General features: G+C 42.9%; 1 protein-coding gene across 3 annotated transcripts in view; it reads right to left on the bottom strand.

The window, feature by feature from the left end:
* Positions 1 to 2597: 2597 nt before the first annotated feature.
* Positions 2598 to 24734, bottom strand: part of APOO (apolipoprotein O) — a 127948-nt gene continuing 105811 nt past the window's right edge. The window contains exons 8-10 of one of the 3 annotated variants that reach the window (XM_026451871.1): positions 9261 to 9325; positions 2857 to 2862; positions 2603 to 2760 (exon numbers count right to left, since the gene is read on the bottom strand). In XM_026451871.1, coding sequence (XP_026307656.1) covers positions 9290 to 9325 — 36 coding nt within the window. In that variant the 3' untranslated portion in view covers positions 2603 to 2760; positions 2857 to 2862; positions 9261 to 9289. Of the gene's footprint in view, positions 2863 to 9260; positions 9326 to 24734 lie in introns of all 3 variants that reach the window. The other 2 variants (XM_026451869.1, XM_026451870.1) reach the window with 2 other exon arrangements.

Below are 24734 nucleotides of genomic sequence, written 5' to 3'. Positions count from 1 at the left end.
GACCTTGCCTCAAAGAAAAAACAAAACAAAAGACTTTCCAAAATGATGAGTGCAAAGTGTATTCATTAAGATAAGACAAGGTGGAGGCCGGGTGCGGTGACTCACGCCTGTAATCCCAGCACTTTGGGAGGCCGAGGTAGGAGTTCGGGACCAGCCTGGCCAAGGTGGTGAAACTTCGTCTCTACTAAAAAATACAAAAATTAGCTGGGTGTGGTATCAGGCACCTGTAATCCCAGCTACTCAGGAGGCTGAGGCAGGAGAACTGCTTGAACCCGGGAGGCGGAGGTTGCAGTGAGCTGAGATCGTGCCACTGCACTCCAGCCTGGGCAACAGAGCGAAACTCCATCTCAAAAAAAAAAAAAAACAAGGTGGCCGGGCGCGGTGGCTCACATCTGTAATTCCAGCACTTTGGGAGGCCAAGGTGGATAAATCACTTGAGCTGGGGAGTTCGGGACCAGCCTGGACAACATAACAAAACCTCATCTCTACAAAAAAATAAAAGATTAGCTGGGTGAGGGGGTGCATGCCTATAGTCCCAGCTACTCGGCAGACTAAGGCAGGAGAACTGCTTGAGCCTGGGAGGTCGAGGTTGCAGCAGCTGTGACCATGCATGCCACTGCACTCCAGCCCAGGTGGAAAAAAAGAAAGAGATAAGATGAGGAAAATATAACCCCTATTACTTTTTCTGAATTCAAGGATTCCGAATTATATGTTTAGACTAATAAAAATCAGTAATATTCACTGCATGACCTAATTTTACCTGCCATTGACTTGCTATTTAACCTCGAGCAAGTCACATTTTTCCATTTATATATGTGAGCACAGGCATTTTGCCTACATTTTGAGTTTTTTTTTTTTTTTTTTTGAGACAGGGTCTTGCTCTGTGGTCCAGGCTAGAGTGCAATGGGATGATCTTGGCTCAATGCAACCTCCTCCTCCTGGGTTCAAGCTATTCTTGTGCCTCAGCCTCCTGAGTAGCTGGGATTACAGGCACCCGCTATGATGCCCAGCAAGTTTTTGTATTTTTAGTAGAGACAGGGTTTCACTATGCTGGCCAGGCTGATCTTGAACTCCTGACTTCAAGCAACCCGCCTGCCTTGGTCTCCCAAAGTTACAGGTGTGAGCCATTGCGCCTGGCCTTCTTTCTTTTTTTTTTTTTTGAGACAGTCTCACTCTGTTGCCTAGGCTGGAGTGCGTGGATTGATCTTGGCTCACTGCAAACTCTGCCTCCTGGGTTCAGGCAATTTTTCTGCCACAGACACCCGAGTAGCTGGGACTACAGGCATGCACCACCACGCCTGGTTAATTTTTGTATTTTTAGTAGAGACAGGGTTTCACCATGTTATCCAGGCTGGTCTCAAACTCCCGGCCTTAAGTGATTCACCCGCCTCGGGTGATTACAGGCGTGAGTCACAGTACCTGGCCTAAAATGTTTTAAAGCAATGTTTCAATACTGAGTAAAAAATTAAAAAAGGGAGGTAATATCTTACATAGGAGGCACTCAAATTATTGATTAACGACCTGAGCATGCTGACGTGTAGGCCATTTCTTCTTAATCTTCTCTAGGTCAGGCAATTGCAAGGAAGAAACTCAAGGAATCGCTACTTTCCAGAGGTGACATGGGAGGCGAAGCCAAATGGAGAAAGCCTGGAACAATAGCATATTTATAATGAGATATAGGCATGGCTTTCATATATTTGGGTGATTGGTACAGTAACACAGAAGTACTTTGGCATAAAAGGAAATAAAAGACTTCTGAGTGACTATGGAGATCATTCTAGGGACAAATTTGCTTCAGCTCATTAATCCGGTAACAATGCTGCCACTGTTCCTGCCATTTTGGCTCTCTTAAATATATATAACACGAGTATGTGCATGGCCATCTGTGTATTGCTATCTTACTGACTGCTATCAGTTCTGGAAGGTCAACGATTAGGAATTCAATTGATGATACAAGTATACAAGGAAGATTTAGAGTTCCCAAATCTAATTGAAATCTGGAAATTCTAAATTCTCTTTGACATTCTGTTCCCCTGCCATCCTTACTGGCTGGCTGAGAAGTCAAAAGAGGCTCCTGCAGTGGGACTACAGCGTTCAATGAGCTGTGCATTCAGGGGCCACAGAGGAGGAAAAGACAAGCCATACACATACAGAGAATCCAAACACACATCACATCCCCATTCATCCACCGGCAGAGGACAGGGACCTCTTCTTTCTGAATCTCCCACTGGCATTCAAGAACTGCAAGTTCTGTACAAACTAGGAGGTGACAGCCACAATAAGGGGTCACTGTTACTGTTTCCTTTTATATGTCTTCTAATCATTGTCAGGGAAACTGTATTACAAGTTTTGGTCCTTGTGCTGGTTATTGAAGCATCTCTCGGACTCCAGAGCTACTCTTCTATACTATGTGTTGTGGGGCCCAGACTCTGCAGGCTGCAAGCTGGTACTTCCCTAAGAAGAGTTACCTGTTGTCTCTAACTCACATACACCATCCATACCACACACACACACCAACATGCACCACACACACAAACCATGCATACACACACCATACACACAGGCACCAGATACACTTAGACCGTCACTCAATGATATCGGATTTTTTTTTTTAACTTGGGTTTTAATTAGGTACATAAATAGCAACATGAGAACGAGGAGTTCTAAGGCTTGTACATTATCTCTAGGTGAAGGGATTCCAGATTAGTTTGCTTGTAGGATGATATCACAGAAGATAACAGAGGTCTGGTCTAGTTTTTCCTGAAGAAGAAAGCCAATTTAATACATTCAATACTGACTTCTCTGCCATTTTTCTGTAGAAATACTGATTTACTCTATGGAGTTTCCAATGTTTACCTATAACTAAAAGAAGGAAAAGAAAAACATAAGTAAACTGTGCCAGAAAAAAATTTTGCATTATGAAAATTCTTCAGACTTAAATAGAGAAACCAGGCCGGGCGCGGTGGCCAATGCCTGTAATCCCAGCACTTTGGGAAGCCGAGGCGGGTCGATCACCTGAGGTCAGAAGTTTGAGATCAGCCTGGCTAACATGGTAAAACCCCATCTCTACTAAAAATACAAAAAAATTAGCTGGGCATGGTGGCAGGTGCCTGTAATCCCAGCTACTCAGGAGGTTGAGGCAGGAGAATTGCTTGAACCCAGCAGACGGAGGCTGTAGTGAGCTGAGATCATGCCATTGCACTCCAGCCTGGGCGACAAGGATGAAACTCTGTCTCAAAATAAATAAATAAATAGAGAAACCATACACAATATTTACATCACCATTATATAACCATAAGAAACATGAGCCAGAGAAAACTGTAATTATTCCCATTTTACAGATAGTTAAACTAAGAAACAGAAAGAAGGCCGACTGTGGTGGCTCACATGTGTAATCCCAGCACTTTAGGAGGCTGAGGCAAGTGGATCATCTGTGGTCCGGAGTTTGAGACCAGCCTGGCTAACATGGTGAAACCCCATCTCTACTAAAAATACAAAAAATTAGCCGGGCATGGTGGTGGGCGCCTGTAATCCCAGCTACTCGGGAGGCTGAGGCAGGAGAATTGCTTGAACCCGGGAGGCAGAGGATACAGTGAACTGAGATTGAGCCATTGCACTCCAGCCTGGGCGACAGAGCAAAACTCTGTCTCAAGAAAAAAAAAAAAAAAAAAAAGATTTTGTGTTCCATTAACAGTACATATACTACATTCAGATCCTCAACTGGCTGTGTATCTGAGCGTAATTAACCAAATGGATGGGTGAATAAATAAAAAATAAATGTCTAAATGGCACAGTACACATCACATCTGAAGATTAAACAACTACATTTCCATCTATCTGCTGGAAAGCATGATTACATCACCCTCAGTTTGATGTGTAATTTTCCTCACATCACCCTCATCATACTTTTCTGGAATAAAATACACATATATTCAAAGACATGTCAAAGACAAACCAAGTCTTCTCCAGATTGCTTTTTTCATAATTGTTTTTTTTTTTTTTTTTTAGTTGGAGTCTTGTTCTGTCACCCAAGCTGGAGTGCAGTGGTGCGATCTTGGCTCACTGTAACCTCTGCCTCCCAGGTTCAAGCGATTCTCCTGCCTCAGCCTCCTGAGTAGCTAGGATTACAGGTGCCCGCCACCACGCCCAGCTAATTTTTTATATTTTTGGTAGAGACAGGGGTTTACCATGTTGGCCAGGCTGGTCTCAAACTCCTGACCTCAAGTGATCTGCCTGCCTCAGCTTCTCAAAGTACTGGGATTACAGCCATGAGCCATCACGTCTGGCTTTTTTTCATAATTTGTAATGAATATACTCAGCAATTAGAGATTTCTTTTTTTTTTTTTGAGACGGAGTTTCACTCTTGTTGCCCAGGCTGGAGTGCAGTGGTGCGATCTCGGTTCACTGTAACCTCCACCTCCCGGGTTCAAGCGATTCTCCTGTCTCAGTCTCCTGAGCAGCTGGGATTATAGACATGTGCCACCATGCCTGGCTAATTTTTTGTATTTTTAGTAGAGATGTGGTGGGGCAGGCTGGTCTCGAACTCCTGACCTGAGGTGATCCGCCCGCCTCAGCCTCCCAAAATGCTGGAATTACAAGTGTGAGTCACCGTGCCTGGTGCAATTAGAGATTTCTAAATATTTTAGAGGCCAGTGACTATTCACTTGATTTTTAAATATACAACCACAAATTCTTAAACATGTAAACTACTAGCTTTTTTTAATCTCAGTTTATTAATCTGTTTTTGTCTTCCCTAGGAATTTGATAGATTTATTGCATTGTTAAAAACTACAAACTGGAAACAACCTATGTTGATAAGGATTAAGTAGATATGGTAGTCCATACTAGGAAACCATCAAGCAACTAGAGAAGGAATGGGTAGATCTATTAAGTACTGACAGGGAAATATTTACACGATATGTTATATAAAACAAGTTCATTCATTCATTCAACATAGCTTAACATAGTACTGTCTATGGCATTCTTAGCAAAAAAAAAAAAAAATTGAACCTAAGTCTAATTAGGCCTTCGGATCCAACTACAAGTTTATGGGAAATATAGAGAAGAAAGGAATCAAGAGATAAACAGAATGATACTAAATGGATACGCTCAGCCACAGCCAGAACATGAGAAATTATTTTTTTCCCCTCCCAGCTCAATCCTTGTAGAACACAGGAAATTCTAAAGGACAAATAAGCCAGGTTTTTCAACAAACGAATAGCAAGGGACAATGAGGGAGCAGAAACTTTTACAGTTTTAAGAGACCTACCAAACACAACAGGCAGATCTTGTTTGGATCCTGGTTCAAACGAACCAACTGTAAAAAGTTATTCATGAAACAACCAGGAAAATGTGTACATTGACTGGATATTAGATGATGTTAAGGAATTAGTGCTAATTTCTTTCTTTCTTTCTTTTTTTTTTTTAGACGGAGTCTCTCTGTGTTGCCCAGGCTGGGAGTGTGCAGTGGCATGATCCTGGCTCACTGCGACCTCTACCTCCCAGGTTCAAGCAATTCTCCTGCTGCAGCCTCCTGAGTAGTTTGAACTACAGGTATGAGCCACCATGCTCGGCCTTAATTTCTCTTTTCTCTTTTTCTTTTTCTTTTTTTTTTTGAGACGGAGTCTCACTCTGTCACCCAGGCTGGAGTGCAGTGGCGTGATCTCGGCTCACTGCAACCTCCACCTTCCGGGTTCAAGCGATTCCCCTGCCTCAGCCTCCTGAGTAGCTGGGACTACAGGCGCACACCACCATGCCTGGCTAATTTTTGTATTTTTAGTAGAGACAGGGTTTCACCATATTGGCCAGGTGGTCTCAAACTCCTGACCTCATGATCCACCTGCCTCAGCTTCCCAAAGTGCTGAGACCACAGGCGTGAGCCACCGCGCCTGGCCCCGGCCTAATTTCTTTATGTATGATAGTAAAATTACAATTATATGCCTTCAGAAAGTTTTCTGTGCAGCTACTCAGAAGGGTGAAGTGGGAGGATCACTTAAACCCAGGAGTTGAAGTCCAGCCTGGTAATACAGCAAGATCCCATCCCACCAGATAAATAACAGTAAAAAGAAAGTTTTCTGTGAACTTGCAGAACAATATGAGGAATATGATCCCATTTTGTCAAAAAAACAAAAACATGCATGTATGCATGAAAATATTATAAATGTATAAATTTATTTAATTTATACATTTTAAATATAAATAAATACATATATATTTGTTTTTGAGACAGGGTGTCACTCTGTTACCCAGGCTGGAGTGCAGTGGAGTGATCATGGCTCACTGCAACCTGTTTCTCCCAGGCTCAGGTGATCCTCCCACCTCAGCCTCCAAGTAACTGGGACTACATGTGTTCATCATCACACTCAGCTAATTTTTTAATTTTTCTATAGAGACAGGGTTTCGCTATATTGCCCAGGCTGTTCTTGAACTGCCAGACTCATGTAATCACCTACCTCGGCCTCCCAAAGCGCTAGGAGTACAGGTATGAGCCACTGCACCCGGCCTATGTATGTATGTATGTATGTATGTATGTATGTATCTATCTATCTATCTATCTATCTATCTATATTTAAAAGTCTGGAATGATACACCAAACTATTAACAAAAATTACCTCTGGAAACAAGAATAAAGTGGCCAGACATGGTGGCTCATACTGGTAATCCCAGCACTTTGGGAGGCCGAGGCAGGCGGATCACCTGAGGTCAGGAGTTCGAGACCAGCCTGACCAATATGGTAAAACCCTGTCTCTACTAAAAATACAAAATTAGTTGGGCATGGTGGCGCATGCCTGTAATCCCAGCTACTTGGGAGGCTGAGGCAGGAGAATTACTAGAACCTGGGAGGCCTCAGAGGCTGCAGTGGGCGAGATTGCACCACCGCACTCCAGCCTGGGCAACAAGAGTGAAACTCCATCTCAAAAAAAAAAAAAAAAGAAAGAAAGAAAGAAAAGAATAAAGGATAAGACAAGCTTTAAAAATAGTTAGCTAAAAACATTTTTTACAACCAACACGAATCACTTTTATAATTAAAAGCTACACCTCCTCCAGTGAAGATCTAAAAACAATAAAGAATGAAATCAAGGTTGTGTATTACAGCAAGCTGAACTCTGGCGCAGAATATCTTTGAAAACTGAAATGGATACTTACCTAATTTCCCTTTATTCTATGTCTTTTTCATTGTCCCTGTACAGAAATATAACCATTCTGGCTGACAAGGATTTAAAAAAATGAGAGAAATATAACCATATTAAAAGTCAAGTCCCTAGAGGACATGTGTCACTCAGTGGCTGCTCACCCTCTAGTCATCCTTCTAATGGCACATCCCATGCATAACTGGCAGATATGCATTCCCATGCATTCACCAGAGATACTGATTCTGGGGTGGCCTTTGCCTTTTACCAACTCCCCGGGTAATAGTTTGTATCTGAGAACCTACTGATTTTGGGTTACTGTATGAACGGCTATGCAGTGAAAGAGGAACTGGATTTGTTTTCTGTGGCCACTAAGGAGACATATTTTTGCTTAGCAGAAGAAACAGCTTCCAAAAAATCAGAATGGTCCCAGGATGGCTGCCCCATGGGGTGAGTTTCCCATCAGTGCTGGTATAAAAGGAGGAACATACAGGGCTTCAGGGGAGACTGCTTGAGGCTGGGGGTTGGGCCAGATAACCACTTTCAAATTATCAGTTTATGTGACTCTTTGGGTCTCCAAAAATATAAAGAAAACTTGAAGAAAAAAAACGTTCAAACTCAGGGTTTTCCTAAATTTTAAGTAGGGGCCATGATTTACAATAAATGTAACATCAATTTTCAAAAAATTTTCTGATTATAAAACACATATTCATTGCAGAAAATTTTTAAAATACAGAAAGTTATAAAGAAGAAAAAATATAAAAATCATCATACCACTGAAAGATATACACTTTCTGTTGTATCTCCTGGCTTCATCCCCTCTATAAACATGTCACACTACCTTTTTTTCATTTAACAGTAATTGTGCACCTGTTCCCATGCAATTAAATACTGTAGAAACAGAATAATAATATTCCACTTTATGGATATACCATAATTAAGCCATTTTCCTATAGTTGAATATCTAGGTTGTTTCCAATTTCAATTATAGTCTTCTAATTACCAGGAAATCACAAGTGTCATTACACAATTTTTCATATATACACAAACAACTACTGTTTTGAGCCTCTGTGTAACTGTCATGCATTCCAATGTACACTGAGTATTAGATAAATACAAGTGTACTTACTATAATCAAGTGTTGTTTGAAAAAAATAAACCTAAGGAATAATGACACTTTCCAATTGTTTGAAATACATTTGTAAACTCATCCTTTTTTTATGGCTGCATAGTATTCCATGGTGTATATGTGCCACATTTTCTTAATCCAGTCTGTCACTGATGGACATTTGGGTTGATTCCAAGTCTTTGCTATTGTGAATAGTGCCGCAATAAACATACGTGTGCATGTGTCTTTGTAGTAGCATAATTTATAATCCTTTGGGTATATACCCAGTAGTGGGATGGCTGGGTCATATGGTACATCTAGTTCTAGATCCTTGAGGAATCGCCATACTGTTTTCCATAATGGTTGAACTAGTTTACAATCCCACCAACAGTGTAAAAGTGTTCCTATTTCTCCACATCCTCTCCAGCACCTGTTGTTTCCTGACTTTTGAATGATTGCCATTCTAACTGGTGTGAGATGGTATCTCATTGTGGTTTTGATTTGCATGTTCTCACTCATAGGTGGGAACTGAACAATGAGCTCACTTGGACTCGGGAAGGGGAACATCACACACTGGGGCCTATCATGGGGAGGGGGGAGGGGGGAGGGATTGCATTGGGGAGTTATACCTGATATAAATGATGAATTGATGGGTGCTGACGAGTTGATGGGTGCAGCACACCAACATGGCACATGTATACATATGTAACCTGCACGTTGTGCACATGTACCCTAGAACTTAAAGTATAATAAAAAAAAAAAAAAAAAAGAAATACATTTGTAGACAAATCCCAACTGTCTGATTCTAGCTTGTCTAAAAAACCCAGGTAACATCAGTGGAACAAACACAAATATATAAGTCACAGCATTTAAGCCCAGAAATTAAAGATGGAAGAAAATATGACCCTTATGTTTTCACATCAAGTTGAAACTGTTACAATTAAATTAAATTAATTAAACACAACTCATTTCAGCTGGCACTACAATGCCGAAAACAATCACAGAGATTTCTTGTTCTTTACCTGATTAAGATGGCAGAGCAATGAGCTTTCTACTTAGTTCCAGGTGAATTCTTCACATTTCCCGGCTTTTAAAACAAAAGAAAGAGCTTGAATGCAGTTTGAAAAGAAACAGTGCAACTCCTTAGTGTCCTGAGTATTTGGCTGAACATGAACATTAAAAATTATTAGGCAGGACAGGGTCAAACTATTTTATTGAGGACTTGGGGGGTTGTTGAAGAAAGGCTGAGGACAATGAGATTCCACATTCTCGCAGTTGCCGACCATTAAATATTATTATATTGCAAAGTGATCCATCTCTCAGTAAATTGAAGAAGTTACTAGGGCTCTCTGAGGGCCCTGCTGTAGAATGACTTGGGCAGAGAGAGCAGGAAATAAAGCGCCATTAATCCTCATTATGCAGATTCAGCCAAACAGTTGATTCTATTAAAAAAATCCATGTATCTTCCTATTTTATTTCCTGAAATAAAGCCTTTACACCTACGGGAAGGCTTCCTGTAGGTATTTACACCATGCATTATTCACCATTATCCACCAGAGAGGCCAATCCACAAAACATGTTTACTGTGAAAGAAGTTAGACCACACCCATTCTGCCTAGTGGCCATCCGGGAACATATAATTAGGTCATGTAATCCATAAGAAGCAGTGTAAGAAAAGCTTGTAGTGGGGAAAGTTCACATGCTAAACTTTTAAGGCCTTACTTTCTTTTCTATATGTTTTTTAGACTTTAATTCTCAAAACACATTAATAGAGATCAGATGGCAGTGTGAAAAACAGGAGGCTGCAGCTGGGTGGGCTACAGGGCTATGATTCTGTTGTATAGACTTGGAGCAGTTTCTCCTGGTGCCCCTCTTTCGGTTATTAATGGGTGAAGGAAGGGGAAAAGGTGAGAAAGCAGGAGCACGTGACTAACCCTGTCATTTCAGAGCACGGTTTCTAGGCAACTTTGGGGCTCCCTGGAGTGGCTGAGAACTGGTCTATAAGTACTGTTTTATACCCGTTGTCCCAGCATAATTAATAGTGTCCCCTTTCACTCTCAAGAGTATCCTGGTTTGCTGGGTGTGTTGGCTCACGCCTGTAATCCCAGCACTTTGGGAGGCTGAGGTGGGAGGATCCATTGAGCCTAGGAGTTCAAGACCAGCTTGGGCAACATTAAAAAAAAAAAAAAGTTTTAAAAAAATGAATATCCTGGTTTTGATGATAAAGTATATGGTCACCACATCCGCTTGATTATGGAGTTCTGGGAAACAAGGCCATACGAACTGCTTGGTGGACCAATGACCAACAGACAATTCTCAGCTCTACCTGACATTCTGAACAGGAGTGCTACAGGACTGAGAATCTGTGCCCTTCTCCTCCAGAGCCACTCCACACCCCGCCTCCTCACATGCATGCACACAAGCGAACACACATACCCATACGTGAACACACACCCACCTACACCCCAGAGGCCTTTTTGCTGTTGCTCGAAATTGCCAAACTCCCTATTGGGACAAGACCTTTGCAAAATATACCCCTTGACCAAGACCAGTCAATCCCAATTTTTGCCTAGCTAAATGTTATTCATCCTTTACATCGAGGCTTTCTTTGTACCCTGTCCTTCAATTTTGCAGAATCTTCTATTCCCTTTCATAGCACTCATGTACTTCCTGATTGTGTAATTATTTCTTTCATGTTTGAGTCTTTCATTAATCTGTAAGCTTCATGAGGGCACACTATCCCTAGGGCCTCCTAGCACGTACTATTCAAATATTTGTTGCATAAACAAATCGAAAGCCAGGGGCAGTGGCTCACATCTGTAATCCCAGCACTTCAGGAGGCCGAGGCAAGTGGATTACTTGAGCCCAGGAGTTCATGATCAGCATGGGCAACGTGCTGAAATCCTGTCTCTACAAAAAAATACAAAAATTAGCCAGGTGGGATGACACATGCTTGTGGTCCCAGCTACTCAGGAGGCTGAGGTGGGAGGATCATTTAAGCCAGGGAAGTTGAGGCTGCAGCAAGTTGTAACTGCACCACTGCACTATAGCTTGGGCAACAGAGTGGGACCCTGTCTCAAAACAAACAAATGGAATGGGGTAGAACTTAGAGATCTGATGACTGTAAAAAAGTTTGGGTTTCTATTTTCTTAACACATTCATGAACACGAATAACACTTTCTGTTAGCAAAATTAAAACTTTAAAAAAATCAAAACACTGATTTCTAATTAGTATGACTGCTATGTGAAGGCTGATTGCCAGCCAAACCTTTGAGGTACAGCAGCCTACTGAAATGTCTGGGTCCCTCACCAGATTAATGAAGAACAAGAAGAGAGAAAAAAAGGCTTATGAGGGCCAGCGAGATAATCATGTCCAACAATTGGGTCTGGCATAAAAACAAGGTGGTTCTCGGCAGGGCGCAGTGACTCACACCTGTAATCCCAGCACTTTGGGAGGCCGAGGTGGGCGGATCACCTCAGGTTGGGAGTTCGAGACCAGCCTGAACAACAGGGAGAAACTCCAACTCTACTAAAAATACAAAATTAGCAGGGCATGGTGGCACATGCCTGTAATCCCAGCTACTCGGGAGGCTGAGGCAGGAGAATCGCTCGAACCCAGGAGGCGGAAGTTGCAGTGAGCCGAGATCGCGCCACTACACTCCAGCCTGGGCAACAAGAGCGAAACTCCATCTCAAAAACAAACAAAAAAACAAGGTAGTTCTCTACCTAAATATAGTTTAGGTCTGAATTAACATACTGCTTGCCAAATACTTCCAATGATAATCTTATATATTCTACTATCTATACTCGCCAGTACCTCAATCTCAAAAAAAAAAAATAAGATGCTAAATTCACAAGCTTTATCTTTTGGACAATAAGAAAATGAGCACACAAAAGCATTCTTCTGATTCAGGAAAACAACTTTGTTGCTAGGAAAATTTCCTTGTTTGGTTACGTATCACTTATAGTATAACAAAACATCACAGTCCAATATCTCATTAAAAAAACATTGAGCCCCTCCACCACCCTATTACAAATCAGATCTCTCTTGACAGAGAACTCTATGATCTTAGACAAAACAACATTCTGTCTTCAAAAAACAGTTCGTGATTTAGCACAACCCAGAAATCATTTTTTTTTGCATTTTCAGAGAAACAGTTTTATCTAGAATATTTTGTAACTTAACCACTTTAATACATATCTGATTTCAGTTTTTATTTTCTTACCATGTCCATGAACACAAATGACAACTTTTTTTCTTTTGAGACAGAGTTTCCCTCTGTCACCCAGGATGGAGTGCAGTGGTGCAATCTCAGCTCATGTAACCTCCACCTCCTGGGTTCAAACGATTCTCCTACCTCAGCCTCCCGAGTAGCTGGGATTACAGGCATGCACTACCACACCCAGCTAATTATTATAGTTTTAGTGGAGACAGGGTTTCACCATGTTGGCCAGGTTGGTCTCGAGCTCCCGACCACAGGTGATTCGCCTGCCTCAGCCTACAAAGCGCTGGGATTATAAGCGTGAGCCACCGTGCCTGGCCACAAATGACAATTTCTGCTAGCAAAACTGAAACTTTTTAAGAAAATCAAGACACTGATTTCTAATTAGTATGCCTGCCATGTGAAGGCTGATTGCCAGCCAAACCTTTGAGGTACAGCAGCCTACTGAAATGTCTGACTCCCTCACCGGTTGAATTATTTTCAACAATTACTTAACTTCTCCAAAATGCAGTTTCCTCACTTATAAATGGGGATAATAATAGAACCCACCTCAAAGACTCTTCCTGAGCAAAGAGCTTAGCGCCAAGGGCCAAGCTCACAGCAAGTAAGTGCTCAATAAACATTATCTATCCTACATGGTAGGCTACTTTATTTTTTATTTATTTTTTATTTTTGAGACGGAGTCTCGCTCTGTCGCCCAGGCTGGAGTGCACTGGCCGGATCTCAGCTCACTGCAAGCTCCACCTCCCAGGTTTACGCCATTCTCCTGCCTCAGCCTCCCGAGTAGCTGGGACTACAGGCGCCCGCCACCTCGCCCGGCTAGTTTTTTGTATTTTTTAGTAGAGACGGGGTTTCACCGGGTTAGCCAGGATGGTCTCGATCTCCTGACCTCGTGATCCGCCCGTCTCGGCCTCCCAAAGTGCTGGGATTACAGGCTTGAGCCACCACGCCCGGCCACTTTATTTTTTGGATGAAGAAAATAAAAGGTAAGGATAAATGACCTATTAAAGATCCCAACAAAATTCTAGTTTACTGGATGAGTAGGCAGAATAATGGCCCCTCAAAGATGTCTTCTATTTCTGGAACCTGTGACTGTTACCTTACACGGCAAAAGGAAATTAAGGTTGCATTGGAATTAAGTTTACTAATCAGTTGCCCTTAAAATAGTGAGATGATCTTGGATTATCTGGGTGGGCCTGATTCAAGCATATGAGTGCCTGTAGTCTAAGAGGGAGGCAGAAGAAGGGGTCAGAGGGGGGACCTGCAAAGGACTTGCTGCAGGCTTTGACAATAGAGGAAGGAAGCTGGAAACAGCCCTCAGCCAGCAAAACAGACCTTGGTCCTACAACCTCGAGGAACTGAGTTCTGTCAACAATCTAAATGATCAGGAAAGAAATTCTCCCCTAGGGCCTCGAGAAAGGAACGCAACCCTGCTGACACCTTGATTTAGAATTGAACTTCTGACCTACAGAACTAAGATAATCATTTGCATTACTTTCAGCCTGTAAATTTGCAGTCACTTATTTTGGCAGCAATGGAAAACTAAAATAATGACATAAGAACTCCTGACTACAGGGTATGGTTCCATTTTCTATTAGTGGACATTATCTTCTCAGGCAGAAGCGAAAATGTGCAGTATCACATGAGTGGTGGTTAATGACTATCATGTGGCTAGAGTCCATCCATTGCATATGTTCCTCACACAGATAACCTTACTTAATCCTCAAAACAGGTCCAGGAGGGACTATGCCAGTTCCCACAGTGCTGGAGTAACTTCCCAAGGTTTCAGGGCTAGTTACAGGCAATGGTGGGGTAGGAGTCTGGTGCTCCTGCTCCTCAGTCCACTGGACAACGCTGTATCCTGCCCACTGATACCAATAGTGCGTTCCTTTCTAAGGAAGAGATGACAATTATTATTCAGGATTTCTAACTTTTCGTTTTGCTAAATAACGGTATTTTTTAAAAAGAAATAAAAAATTATTTCAAAATCATTTCCTAATACCTGTAGTTCTTAGAATTTTAGACAGCAAAAAATTACAAAGAACACAAATTCATAACTTTGTGGAAAACCCATCCAGCTGTCATTTAAAAAAAAATACAGTGGTAGGAATACTTAACATGACATCTGCCCTCTTGGCAGATTTTTAAGCGTACAATACAGCACTGTTATCTATAGGCACGATGTTGTGCAAGGGGTCTCTAGAACTTATTCTCCTTGCTTGACTAAAACTTTGTTGATTACCAACTCCCTATTTCTCCCTCCCCCAATCCCTGGCAATTGCCATTCTATTCTCTGCCTCTATGAGTTTGACTATTTTAGATACCTCATACAAGTAGAATCATGCAGCATTTGTCCTTCTGTGACTAGCTTACTTCAAAGATGAACATTTTAAAACCACATGACTTACTTTCAGCCAAACTTTGCTGTGTTTAGAGAGCCGAGGAATTTCTAATGGAGGAAGAAAAAGCAGTGCATGTTTACTCAGGGTGGTGGTTGCTGCTTCCCTTTCATTTTCCTGCTGAGCCAGCAAGGGCCTGAATAAAACTATTAACAGCTCAGCTTTAGAAGTTCTGCTCAGTTTTCATGTTGGTAACAGGTTTATGCTTCTTTATTAATTTCCTGCCCTTTAAATAATTAGTGTTGGCCTTTAACAGTCATTCTACAATTCTGTGACAGTAATTTGTTGCATTAAAAAAAAAAGATAGTGAAAAACTAAAATGTGATATTTGTTGAGACATACTGCTGTGTTTAGCTAATTATAAGACAACTCTAGGCTGGGTGCGGTGGCTCACACCTGTAATCCCCTTCGAGGCCGAGGCAGGGGGATCACCTGAGGCCAGGAGTTTGAGACCAGCCTGGCCAACATGGCAAAACCCCGTCTCCACTAGAAGCACACAAAAAAATTAGCCAGGTGTAGTAGTGAATGCCTGTAATCCCAGCAACTTGGGAGGCTGAGGCGGAAGAATCGCTTGAACCCAGAAGGCGGAGGTTGCAGTGAACCAAGATGGTGCCATTGCACTCTAGCCTGGGTGATAGAGCGAGACTCCATCTCAAAAAAAAAAAAAAAAAAAGACAACTCTAGTCGGGTGCAGTGGCTCACGCCTGTAGTCCCAACACTTCGGGAGGCTGAGGTGGGTGGATCACTTGAGGTCAGGAACCCAGGACCAGCCTGGCCAAGATGGTGAAACCCTGTCTCTACTAAAAATACAAAAATTAGCCGGGCGTGGTGGTGCATGCCTATAATCCCAGCTACTCGGGAGGCTGAGATAGGAGAATTGCTTGAACCCAGGAGGTGAAGGGTGCAGTAAACGAGATCGCACCACTGTATCACTGCACTTCACCCTGGGCTATAGAGCAAGACTCCGTCTCAAAAAAAAAAAAAAAAAGATAACCGTAAAGAGCCATCTGTGACCCTGAGGACTGACACCCACAACTGGCCTTCATCTCCGATACTGAGACCTTGGGTTAGCACTATTCTGAAAGGGCTTCAGATTAGCAATGGACAATCAATAAATATTTCATGCTTTTATTAAGCTCCTAGAGTCAAAGAGTGAAAACCATAATGGAAAAGGTCAATAAATCAACAAGAAGAACTTCTGATCATCGAGACACCAAAACTGAAAAGACAAGTCACATTGAGAAAAGACATCTACAAACATCTGGCCGAAACTATTAATATCTAGGAAAAAAAATAAAGAACCCTTACAAATCAATAAGGGACAAATGACCCATACAAAAAGTGGCCAAAAGACATGAACAGGCATTTCAAGAAGTCAATAAACCTGTGAAAAAATGCTCAACCTCATTAGTAATCAGGGCAATGTAAATGAAAACCACGATGCGAAATTCTGGGAACATCTTCACATGCTAGATGGTGAGGTAACTATCCAGACTACTTGGGTCATGTCAAGAGGACTCAGAGCCAACTTCCACTAACAAAATGGGACAGTCTGAACTTGAATAAGACCAAGAATTACAAAGCATTCAAAACTATCACATATGTTTAAATCTATAAACCCATAATGATTTTTAATTTATTTATTATTTTAAGAAATGGTCTCAGCCAGGCGTGGTGGCTCACGCCTGTAATCCCAGCAATTTGGGAGGCCGAGGCAGGCAGATCACGAGGTCAGGAGATCGAGATCATCCTGGCTAACACGGTGAAACCCCGACTCTACTAAAAATACAAAAAAATTAGCCAGGCATGGTGGCGGGCACCTGTAGTCCCAGGCTGAGGCAGGAGAATTCATACCATTCTCCTGCCTCAGCCTCCCGAGTAGCTGGAACTACAGGTGCACGCCACCACGCCCAGCTAATGTTTTTATATTTTTAATAGAGACGGGGTTTCACCGTGTTAGTCAGGATGGTCTTGATCTCCTGACCTTGTGATCCGCCTGCTTCGGCCCCTCAAAGTGCTGGGATTACAGGCGTGAGCCACCGTGTCTGGCCCTATTTTTTTGAGACAAAATCTCACTCTGTCACCCAGGCTGGAGTGTAGTGACACGATCTTGGCTCACTGCAACCTCCACCTCCCAGGTTCAAGTGATTCTCCAGCCTTAACCTCCCGAGTAGCTGGGACTACAGGTGCGTGCCACCACACCTGGCTAATTTTTTATTTTTAATAGAGATGGGGTTTTACCATGTTGGCCAGGCTGGTCTCAAACTCCTGACTTCAGGTGATCTGCCCACCTTGGCCTGCCAAAGTGCTGGGATTACAGGCATGAGCCACCGCACTTGGCCGATATTTTTAAAGAAAAACTAACAGGTGATCTTCTGAGGAAAGGGAATGAATTCATTATTTTGAAACTGGAGAAATAAGAGAAAAAAACCAAGTAATTATCTTTTTTTTTTTTTTTTTTGAGACGGAGTCTGGCTCTGCCGTCCAGGCTGGAGTGCAGTGGCCGGATCTCAGGTCACTGCAAGCTCCGCCTCCCGGGTTTACGCCATTCTCCTGCCTCAGCCTCCCGAGTAGCTGGGACTACAGGCGCCGGCCACATCGCCCGGCTAGTTTTTTTGTATTTTTTAGTAGAGACGGGGTTTCACCGTGTTAGCCAGGATGGTCTCGATCTCCTGACCTCGTGATCCGCCCATCTCGGCCTCCCAAAGTGCTGGGATTACAGGCTTGAGCCACCGCACCCGGCCCCAAGTAATTATCTTGTTTTTCCTATATAAACTATAACCGGGTAACTAGTACATAAGGGGTTCTTTATCAAAATATTTCAGCTAATATGAAAAAATGAAATGACAGAAGTAAAATATCACCATTTTCTTTTTTTTTGAGACACCGTCTTGTTCTGTCACCCAGGCTGGAGTGTGGTGGCACGATCTTGGCTCACTGCCACCTCTGCCTCGCAGCTTCAAGCAATTCTCCTGACTCAGTCTCCTGAGTAGCTGGGACTATAGGCACGTGCCACCATGTGTGGCTAATTTTTTTTTTTTTTTTTGAGATGGAGTCTTGCTCTGTCCCCCAGGCTGGAGTGCAGTGGTACGATCTCAGCTCACTGCAAGCTCTGCCTCCTGGGTTCACACCATTCTCCTGCCTCAGCCTCCCGAGTAGCTGGGACTACAGGCGCCTACCACCACGCCTGGCTAATTTTTTGCATTTTTAGTAGAGACAGGATTTCACTGTGTTAGCCAGAATGGTCTCAATCTCCTGACCTCGTGATCCATGTGCGGCTAATTTTTTTGTATTTTTAGTAGAGCTGGGGTTTCACCATGTTGGCCAGACTGGTCTTTAACTCCTGATTTCAAGTGATCTACCCTCCTCGGCCTCCCAAAGTGTTGGGATTACAGGTGTGAGCCACTGCACCTGGCCAGTATCACCATTTCTATCCCCCAAAGATTCAATGGGTCTAGGCATTGAGCATCCACAGCTGCTAAAACAAATAAAAAACCAGCTGCTAAAACAAATAAAAAACAAAGCAAAAACCAGACATATGTGCCTACGTGGATCTAGAGCCTTGCCAAAAGAATCAAACAGGATCTGGATCAAGTAGCCTGTGGATCCAGCTGCCAATGTGCAGCAAGTACAGAGAACACGTTAAGCTACAGCATAAACGTGTGCAAAACCCAAACTGTTAGAAACTCCAAAGGTGAAATGTGCCAGATTGTTTTAACAGATAAACTGTAAGGAAGTCAACTCCAAAATATGGAAGGGGAGCCTGTAGATTAAGAGACTTAAAAAGAAAGAAAGAAAGAAAAAAAAAAAAAAATAGGCCGGGCATGGTGGCTCACGCCTGTAATCCCAGCACTTTGAGAAGCCGAGGCAGGTGGATTGCCTAAGGTCAGGAGTTTGAGACCAGCCTGACCAATATGGTGAAACCCTGTCTCTACTAAAAATACAAAAATTAGCCAGGTACGGTGGTGTGCGCCTGCGGTTCCAGCTACTCTCGAGGCTGAGGCAGAATTGCTTGAACCCAGGAGGCAGAGGTTGCAGTGAGCTGACATCATGCCACTGCACTCCAGCCTGGGCGACAGAGTGACACTCCATCTCAAAAAAAAAAAAAAAAAAAAAAAAAAAAAAAAAAAAAAAAACTAAAGTTGTTTAAGGCAAGTACATTATTGGGGCAACTAGGGAAATTTGAACATGGGCTATATATTATATAACATTTGTGTAAATAATGAAGTGTCAACTTTCCTGAGTACAATAACGGTATTGTGATTATATAAATGAATGTCCACGTTCTTTGGAAATACATGCTGAATTAGATACAAATGGAAAATGCAATGATATCTACAATTAATTCTCAAATGGTTCAGGAAAATAAAATATACCCATGTGTATTAACACCATGCATAGGTGAAAAAATAGATTATGCAAATGTAGCAAATGTTAGTGAATCTAAGTGAAGGGTATATTCATTGTACTAGTCCTGCACCTGATCTGTAGTTTTAAAATTTTCTCAAAATGAAAATTGGGAAATAAAGTAAAGCCACATACACGTATACTCCACAATGAAAAACTCTTTTAAAGTCACCAGACTCGAAAAAATGGAAACAATTACTTGGCATCATCTAGTAAAACTGAAGATATGCAGACCCTATGAATCAGGAACCCTGGTCTAGAAAAACTGTTCACAAATTATGAAGCCATACTGTGTTGTAATAGTAATATACTGAAACCCACCCAAGGAGCCACAAACATGGGTATTTTCCCATAAAGAAAATATGACCAGGCACGGTGGGTGGCTCATGCCTGTAATCCCAGCACTTTGGGAGGCCGAGGAAGGCGGATCACCTGAGGTTAGGAGTTTGAGACCAGCCTGACCAACATGGTAAAACCCTGTCTCTACTAAAAATACAAAAATTAGCCAGGGATGGTGGCGCATGCCTGTAGTCCCAGCTACTCAGGAGGCTGAGGTGGGATAATTGTTTGAACCCAGCAGGCGGAAGTTGCAGTGAGTCATGATTGCACCACTGCACTCCAGCCTGAGCAACAGAGTGAGACTCTATCTATTAAAAACAAAAACAAAACAAAACAAAACAAAAACACAAAGAAAACAGTCTACAGCAGTGAAAATGAATGCACTACTGCCATACATAACCCATAAACAAAATGTTAAGGGAATAAAACAAGTTGCAAAACAATATGTAGTAAGACCCATCTAGATAAACTTATATATATATAATATGTTTATTTAGACTTAAATTTGGTATATTTTTATAAAGGCAAAACCAGGCAGGCTCAACTACAGTATTTCAGAATATATACATATATGGTTAAACTGGAAGAAAAGTTTAAAGAAAAACAAGGGGATGAAATAAAATTCCAGATAGTGGTTCCCTCTGGGGAGACTTGGGGGTGAGGGGACCCATGGAAGACTTGAAAGGCATTGGTAATTTCCTTTTTTTTTTTTTTTTTTTGAGATGGAGGCTTGTTCCGTTGGCCAGGCTGGAGTGTAGTGGCGCAATCTTGGCTCACTGCAACCTCCGCCTCCCGGGTTCAAGCAATTCTCTGCCTCAGCCTCCCGAGTAGCTGGGATTACAGGCACCCGCCACCACGCCTGGATAATTTTTTTGTATTTTTAGTAGAGATGGGTTTTCACCATGTTTTCCAGGCTGGTCTTGAACTCCTGACCTCGTGATCCACCTGCCTCGGCCTCTCAAAGTGCTGGGATTACAGGCGTGAGCCACCGTGCCTGGCGGTAATTTCCTATTTTTAAAGGTAGATGATTGATTGGTATGTACATGGTCATTATAGTGTTGGACTTTAAACTGTATACATATGTTATATATTCTTGTAACTTAAAAGAAAGCCCCAGACTCTACCAAGATGACAATATTTCTGGACACACCTATCTTTGCTTCACAGTTCTGACAAAAAGTTCATTTTAACTGAAGCAGATAAATTCCTCTTAAGTAACCAATGATGGCAGACTGAAACACCACTTTATTGGTAGAAGACTCAGCACAAACATTTAGAATTATTTCGTAAGAGGGAAAAGGGATGTGGCAGAGCAGCAAAATGCCACAGACTTGTTTGGGGTATTTCAGAGTAATATAGCCCCATGGGAAAAATACCATTATGAATTGTGCCATCATTCCTAATTTTAAAATTTTCAGTGCCCTGTTTTATGTGTGTATGTATGTACGTATTTAGAGACCGAGTCTTGCTCTTTCGCCCAGGCTGGAGTGCAGTGGCACAATCTCAGCTCACTGTAACCTCCGCCTCCCGGGTTCAAGTGGTTCTCGTGCTTCCGCCTCCCAAGTAGGTGGGATTACAGGTGTGTGCCACCATGCCTGGCTAATTTTTGTGCTTTCAGTAGAGACGGGGTTTCGCCATGTTGTCCAGGCTGGTCTCAAACTTCTGGGCTCAAGCGATCCACCCGTCTCCACGTCCCAAAGTGCTGGCATTACAGGCATGAGCCACCACACCTGGCCAGTGCCCTGTTTTAAACACAATGTCCACAATTTCTCTGACTATGTACAACCAAAAGCCAGTACATCTGTTACATGATTAGAATACAAACAATTGGCCGGGAGCAGTGGCTCACGCCTGTAATCCCAGCACTTTGGGAGGCTGAGGCAGGCAGATCACGAGGTCAGGAGATCAAGACCATCCTGGACAACATGGTGAAACCCCATCTCTACTAAAAACACTAAACTCCGTCTCTACTAAAAATTAGCCAGGCATGGTGCCATGCACCTGTAATCCCAGCTACTCGGGAGGCTGAGGCAGGAGAATGGCTTGAACCCGGGAGGCGGAGGTTGCAGTGAGTTGAGATCGTGCCACTGCACCCCCGCCTGGGCCACAGAGCAAGACTCTGTCTCAAAAAACAAACAAACAAACAAACAAACAAAAAATATATATATGAATTAGATGATACCTAATTGAGACTGGTACTTAAAGCCGGACTTGAAAACCAACTCCCCTGAAACAAGCTAAGAAACAAAAAAGTCTCCTTCATGAAGTGTCCCTTAATTTCCCTCAATGAAGACAAGATATCTTTATCCAAAAATCATACCTTTTTTTCTGTGCCTTTCTTCTGGCATTTATCACATTTTATCTTGTATTTTGGTCATATGCTTTCCTCATCTCCTTTACTAGATTATGAATTATTTGATAGTCTATGAAGAGAATATACTCAGCTCCAGGGTCCCAGAAAGATTCATTTTCCAGGGTAGCTTAAATCTTAGCTCTCATTAAAAAAACAAAAACAAGTCTGGGCCCGATGGCTCACGCCTGTAATCCCAGCACTTTGGGAGGCTGAGGCAGGTAGAGTACCTGAAGTAAGGAGTTCGAGGCCAGCCTGACCAACATGGTGAAACCCCATCTCTACTAAAAATACAAAAATTAGCTGGGTGTTGCGGTGTGCGCCTATAGTCCCAGCTACTCAGGAGGCTGAGACAGGAGAATGGCTTGAACCTGGGAGGTGGAGGTTGCAGTAAGCCGAGATTGCGCCACTGCACTCCAGCCTGGGCAACAGGGCGAGATTCCATCTCAAAAAGAAATAAATAAACCAGAAAATAAAAAACAAAAACCCCCCTGAAGCCCATGAAATCTAAAGTAGGGGTGAAGCAAGATCAACAAAAAACAATGCCACTTCATTATATCAAATAATTCCTGAACTCTAAGAATATTGAATTTTGAATTAATAGGGCCCTCTGCTATTTTTTCCTTTAAAATTTGTAATAGGCCAGGCGTGGTGGCTCACGCCTCTAATCCCAGCACTTTGGGAGGCTGAGGTGGGTGGATCGCAAGGTCAGGAGGTCGAGACCACCCTGGCTAACATGGTGAAACCCCGTCTCTATTAAAAATACAAAAATTTAGCCAGGCGTGGTGGTGGGCGCCTGTAGTCCCAGCTACTCGGGAGGCTGAGGCAGGAGAGAATGGCATGAACCCGGGAGGCAGAGCTTGCAGTGAGCCGAAATCGCGCCACTGCACTCCAGCCTGGGCGATAGAGCAAGACTCCGTCTCAAAAAAAAAAAAAACTTGTAATAAAAATTTAATGCAGTCAACATCAATTTTATTACCTTTTATTTTAATTTAATTTTATTTTTTTTGAGACAGAGTCTTGCCCTGTCGCCCAGGCGGGAGTGCAGTGGCACGATCTTGGCTCACTGCAAGCTCCGCCTCTCGGGTTCATGACATTCTCCTGCCTCAGCCTCCCGAGTAGCTGGGACTACAGGCGCCCGCCACCACACCCGGTTAATTTTTTGTATTTTTAGTAGAGACGGGGTTTCACCACGTTAGCCAGGATGGTCTCGACCTCCTGACCTCGTGATCTGCCCACCTCAGCCTCCCAAAATTCTGGGATTACAGGCGTGAGCCACCGTGCCCGGCTGTTTTGTTTGTTTGTTTTTTATACAGGGCTTCACTCCCATTCCCCAGGCTGGAGTGCAGTGGGGTGAACATGGCTCACCACAAACTCCACCTCCTGGGCTCATGAGATTCTCCTGCCTCAGCCTCCCAAGTAGATGGGACTACAGGTGCATGCCACCACACCTGGCTAATTTTTTTTTTTTTGGTAGTTTTTGGAGAGACGGGGTTTTGCCATATTTCCCAGGCTGGTCTTGAACACCTAGGCTCAAAGCGATTTGCCTGCCTCAGCCTCCCAAAGTGCTGGGATTATAGGTATAAACCACTGTGCCTGGCCCTGATTTTATTACCTTCTACTGAGAACAGACAGCTGTCAGTAAAATTATGCTTGGAGAGTAACAAACGGGAGAAAGTCTTAAGTTCTCAATGACTCTGAAGAAGGCAAGGGTATAAAGAGAGAGAGAAACACAAACCAATTAAAAATCTTTATCGCCTCACTCCAAAAAGATCTGCATACAAATTTGAGTAGCTTTAATATCTAATGTTTTCAAATTATCAGAAAATGTTGGCCTGCTTAACTGGTATTCTAACCACAGGCTAGTTGCTTCTGCACTGGGCTGAATTCTTAGCACAGTCGAGAATGCTGTTTCCAAGCCAGAGGCTCCCGCAGCCCCCACTTTAGTTTTGGTGTGCGTGTGTGTATGCACAGACACCACAGTGAGCACTCCAGGGAGCCTACGGGACTCGCTCCGGCTTTGGTGTGCCTCAGTCTGTAGTCACACCACAATGAAGGCTCGCAGTTGAGGCTTTTCGGCTCACTTTCCACATTTCTGTCTAGGGCTGTGTAGAGATTTCTTGATATTTTACTTCTTTTCCCATATAAAATTTAGTGGGCATTTGTTTTTTTGTTTGTTTTTGTTTTTTTGAGATGAAGTCTCACTCTGTTGCCCAGGCTGGAGTGCAGTGGTGCAATCTTGGCTCACTGTAACCTACACCTCCCAGGTTCAAGCAATTCTCCTGCCTCAGCCTCCCAAGTAGCTGGGATTACAGACGTGCATCACCATGCCCAGCTAATTTTTGTATTTTTTTTAGTAGAGACAGGGTTTCGCCACGTTGGCCAGGCTGGTCTCGAACTTCCGACCTCAGGTGCTCCACCCGCCTTGGCCTCCCAAAGTGCTGGGATTACAGGCATGAGTCACCGTGCCCGGTTGCATTTGTTAAGGAATTTTTTAAAAAGGAAAGGAAGCTTCCATAGAAAATATCAGAGAAATAAAAAACAAAAAAACACCTATGAATATTTACTCTTTAAAAAGGATTGCCAAAAGACACTTGATATTGGTATAGTATTTCCTATTCAAGAGCTAGTTTAAATAGGCTCGAGAGGGACTAATTCCTTTAGAAACCACAGGTATAGGCCGGGCGCGGTGGCTCAAGCCTGTAATCCCAGCACTTTGGGAGGCCGAGATGGGCGGATCACGAGGTCAGGAGATCGAGACCATCCTGGCTAACACGG

The sequence above is a fragment of the Piliocolobus tephrosceles genome, chromosome 12, assembly GCF_002776525.5.
Source record: "Piliocolobus tephrosceles isolate RC106 chromosome 12, ASM277652v3, whole genome shotgun sequence".
NCBI classification, from domain to species: domain Eukaryota; kingdom Metazoa; phylum Chordata; class Mammalia; order Primates; family Cercopithecidae; genus Piliocolobus; species Piliocolobus tephrosceles.
This window is presented reverse-complemented; position numbering and strand designations above follow the sequence as displayed.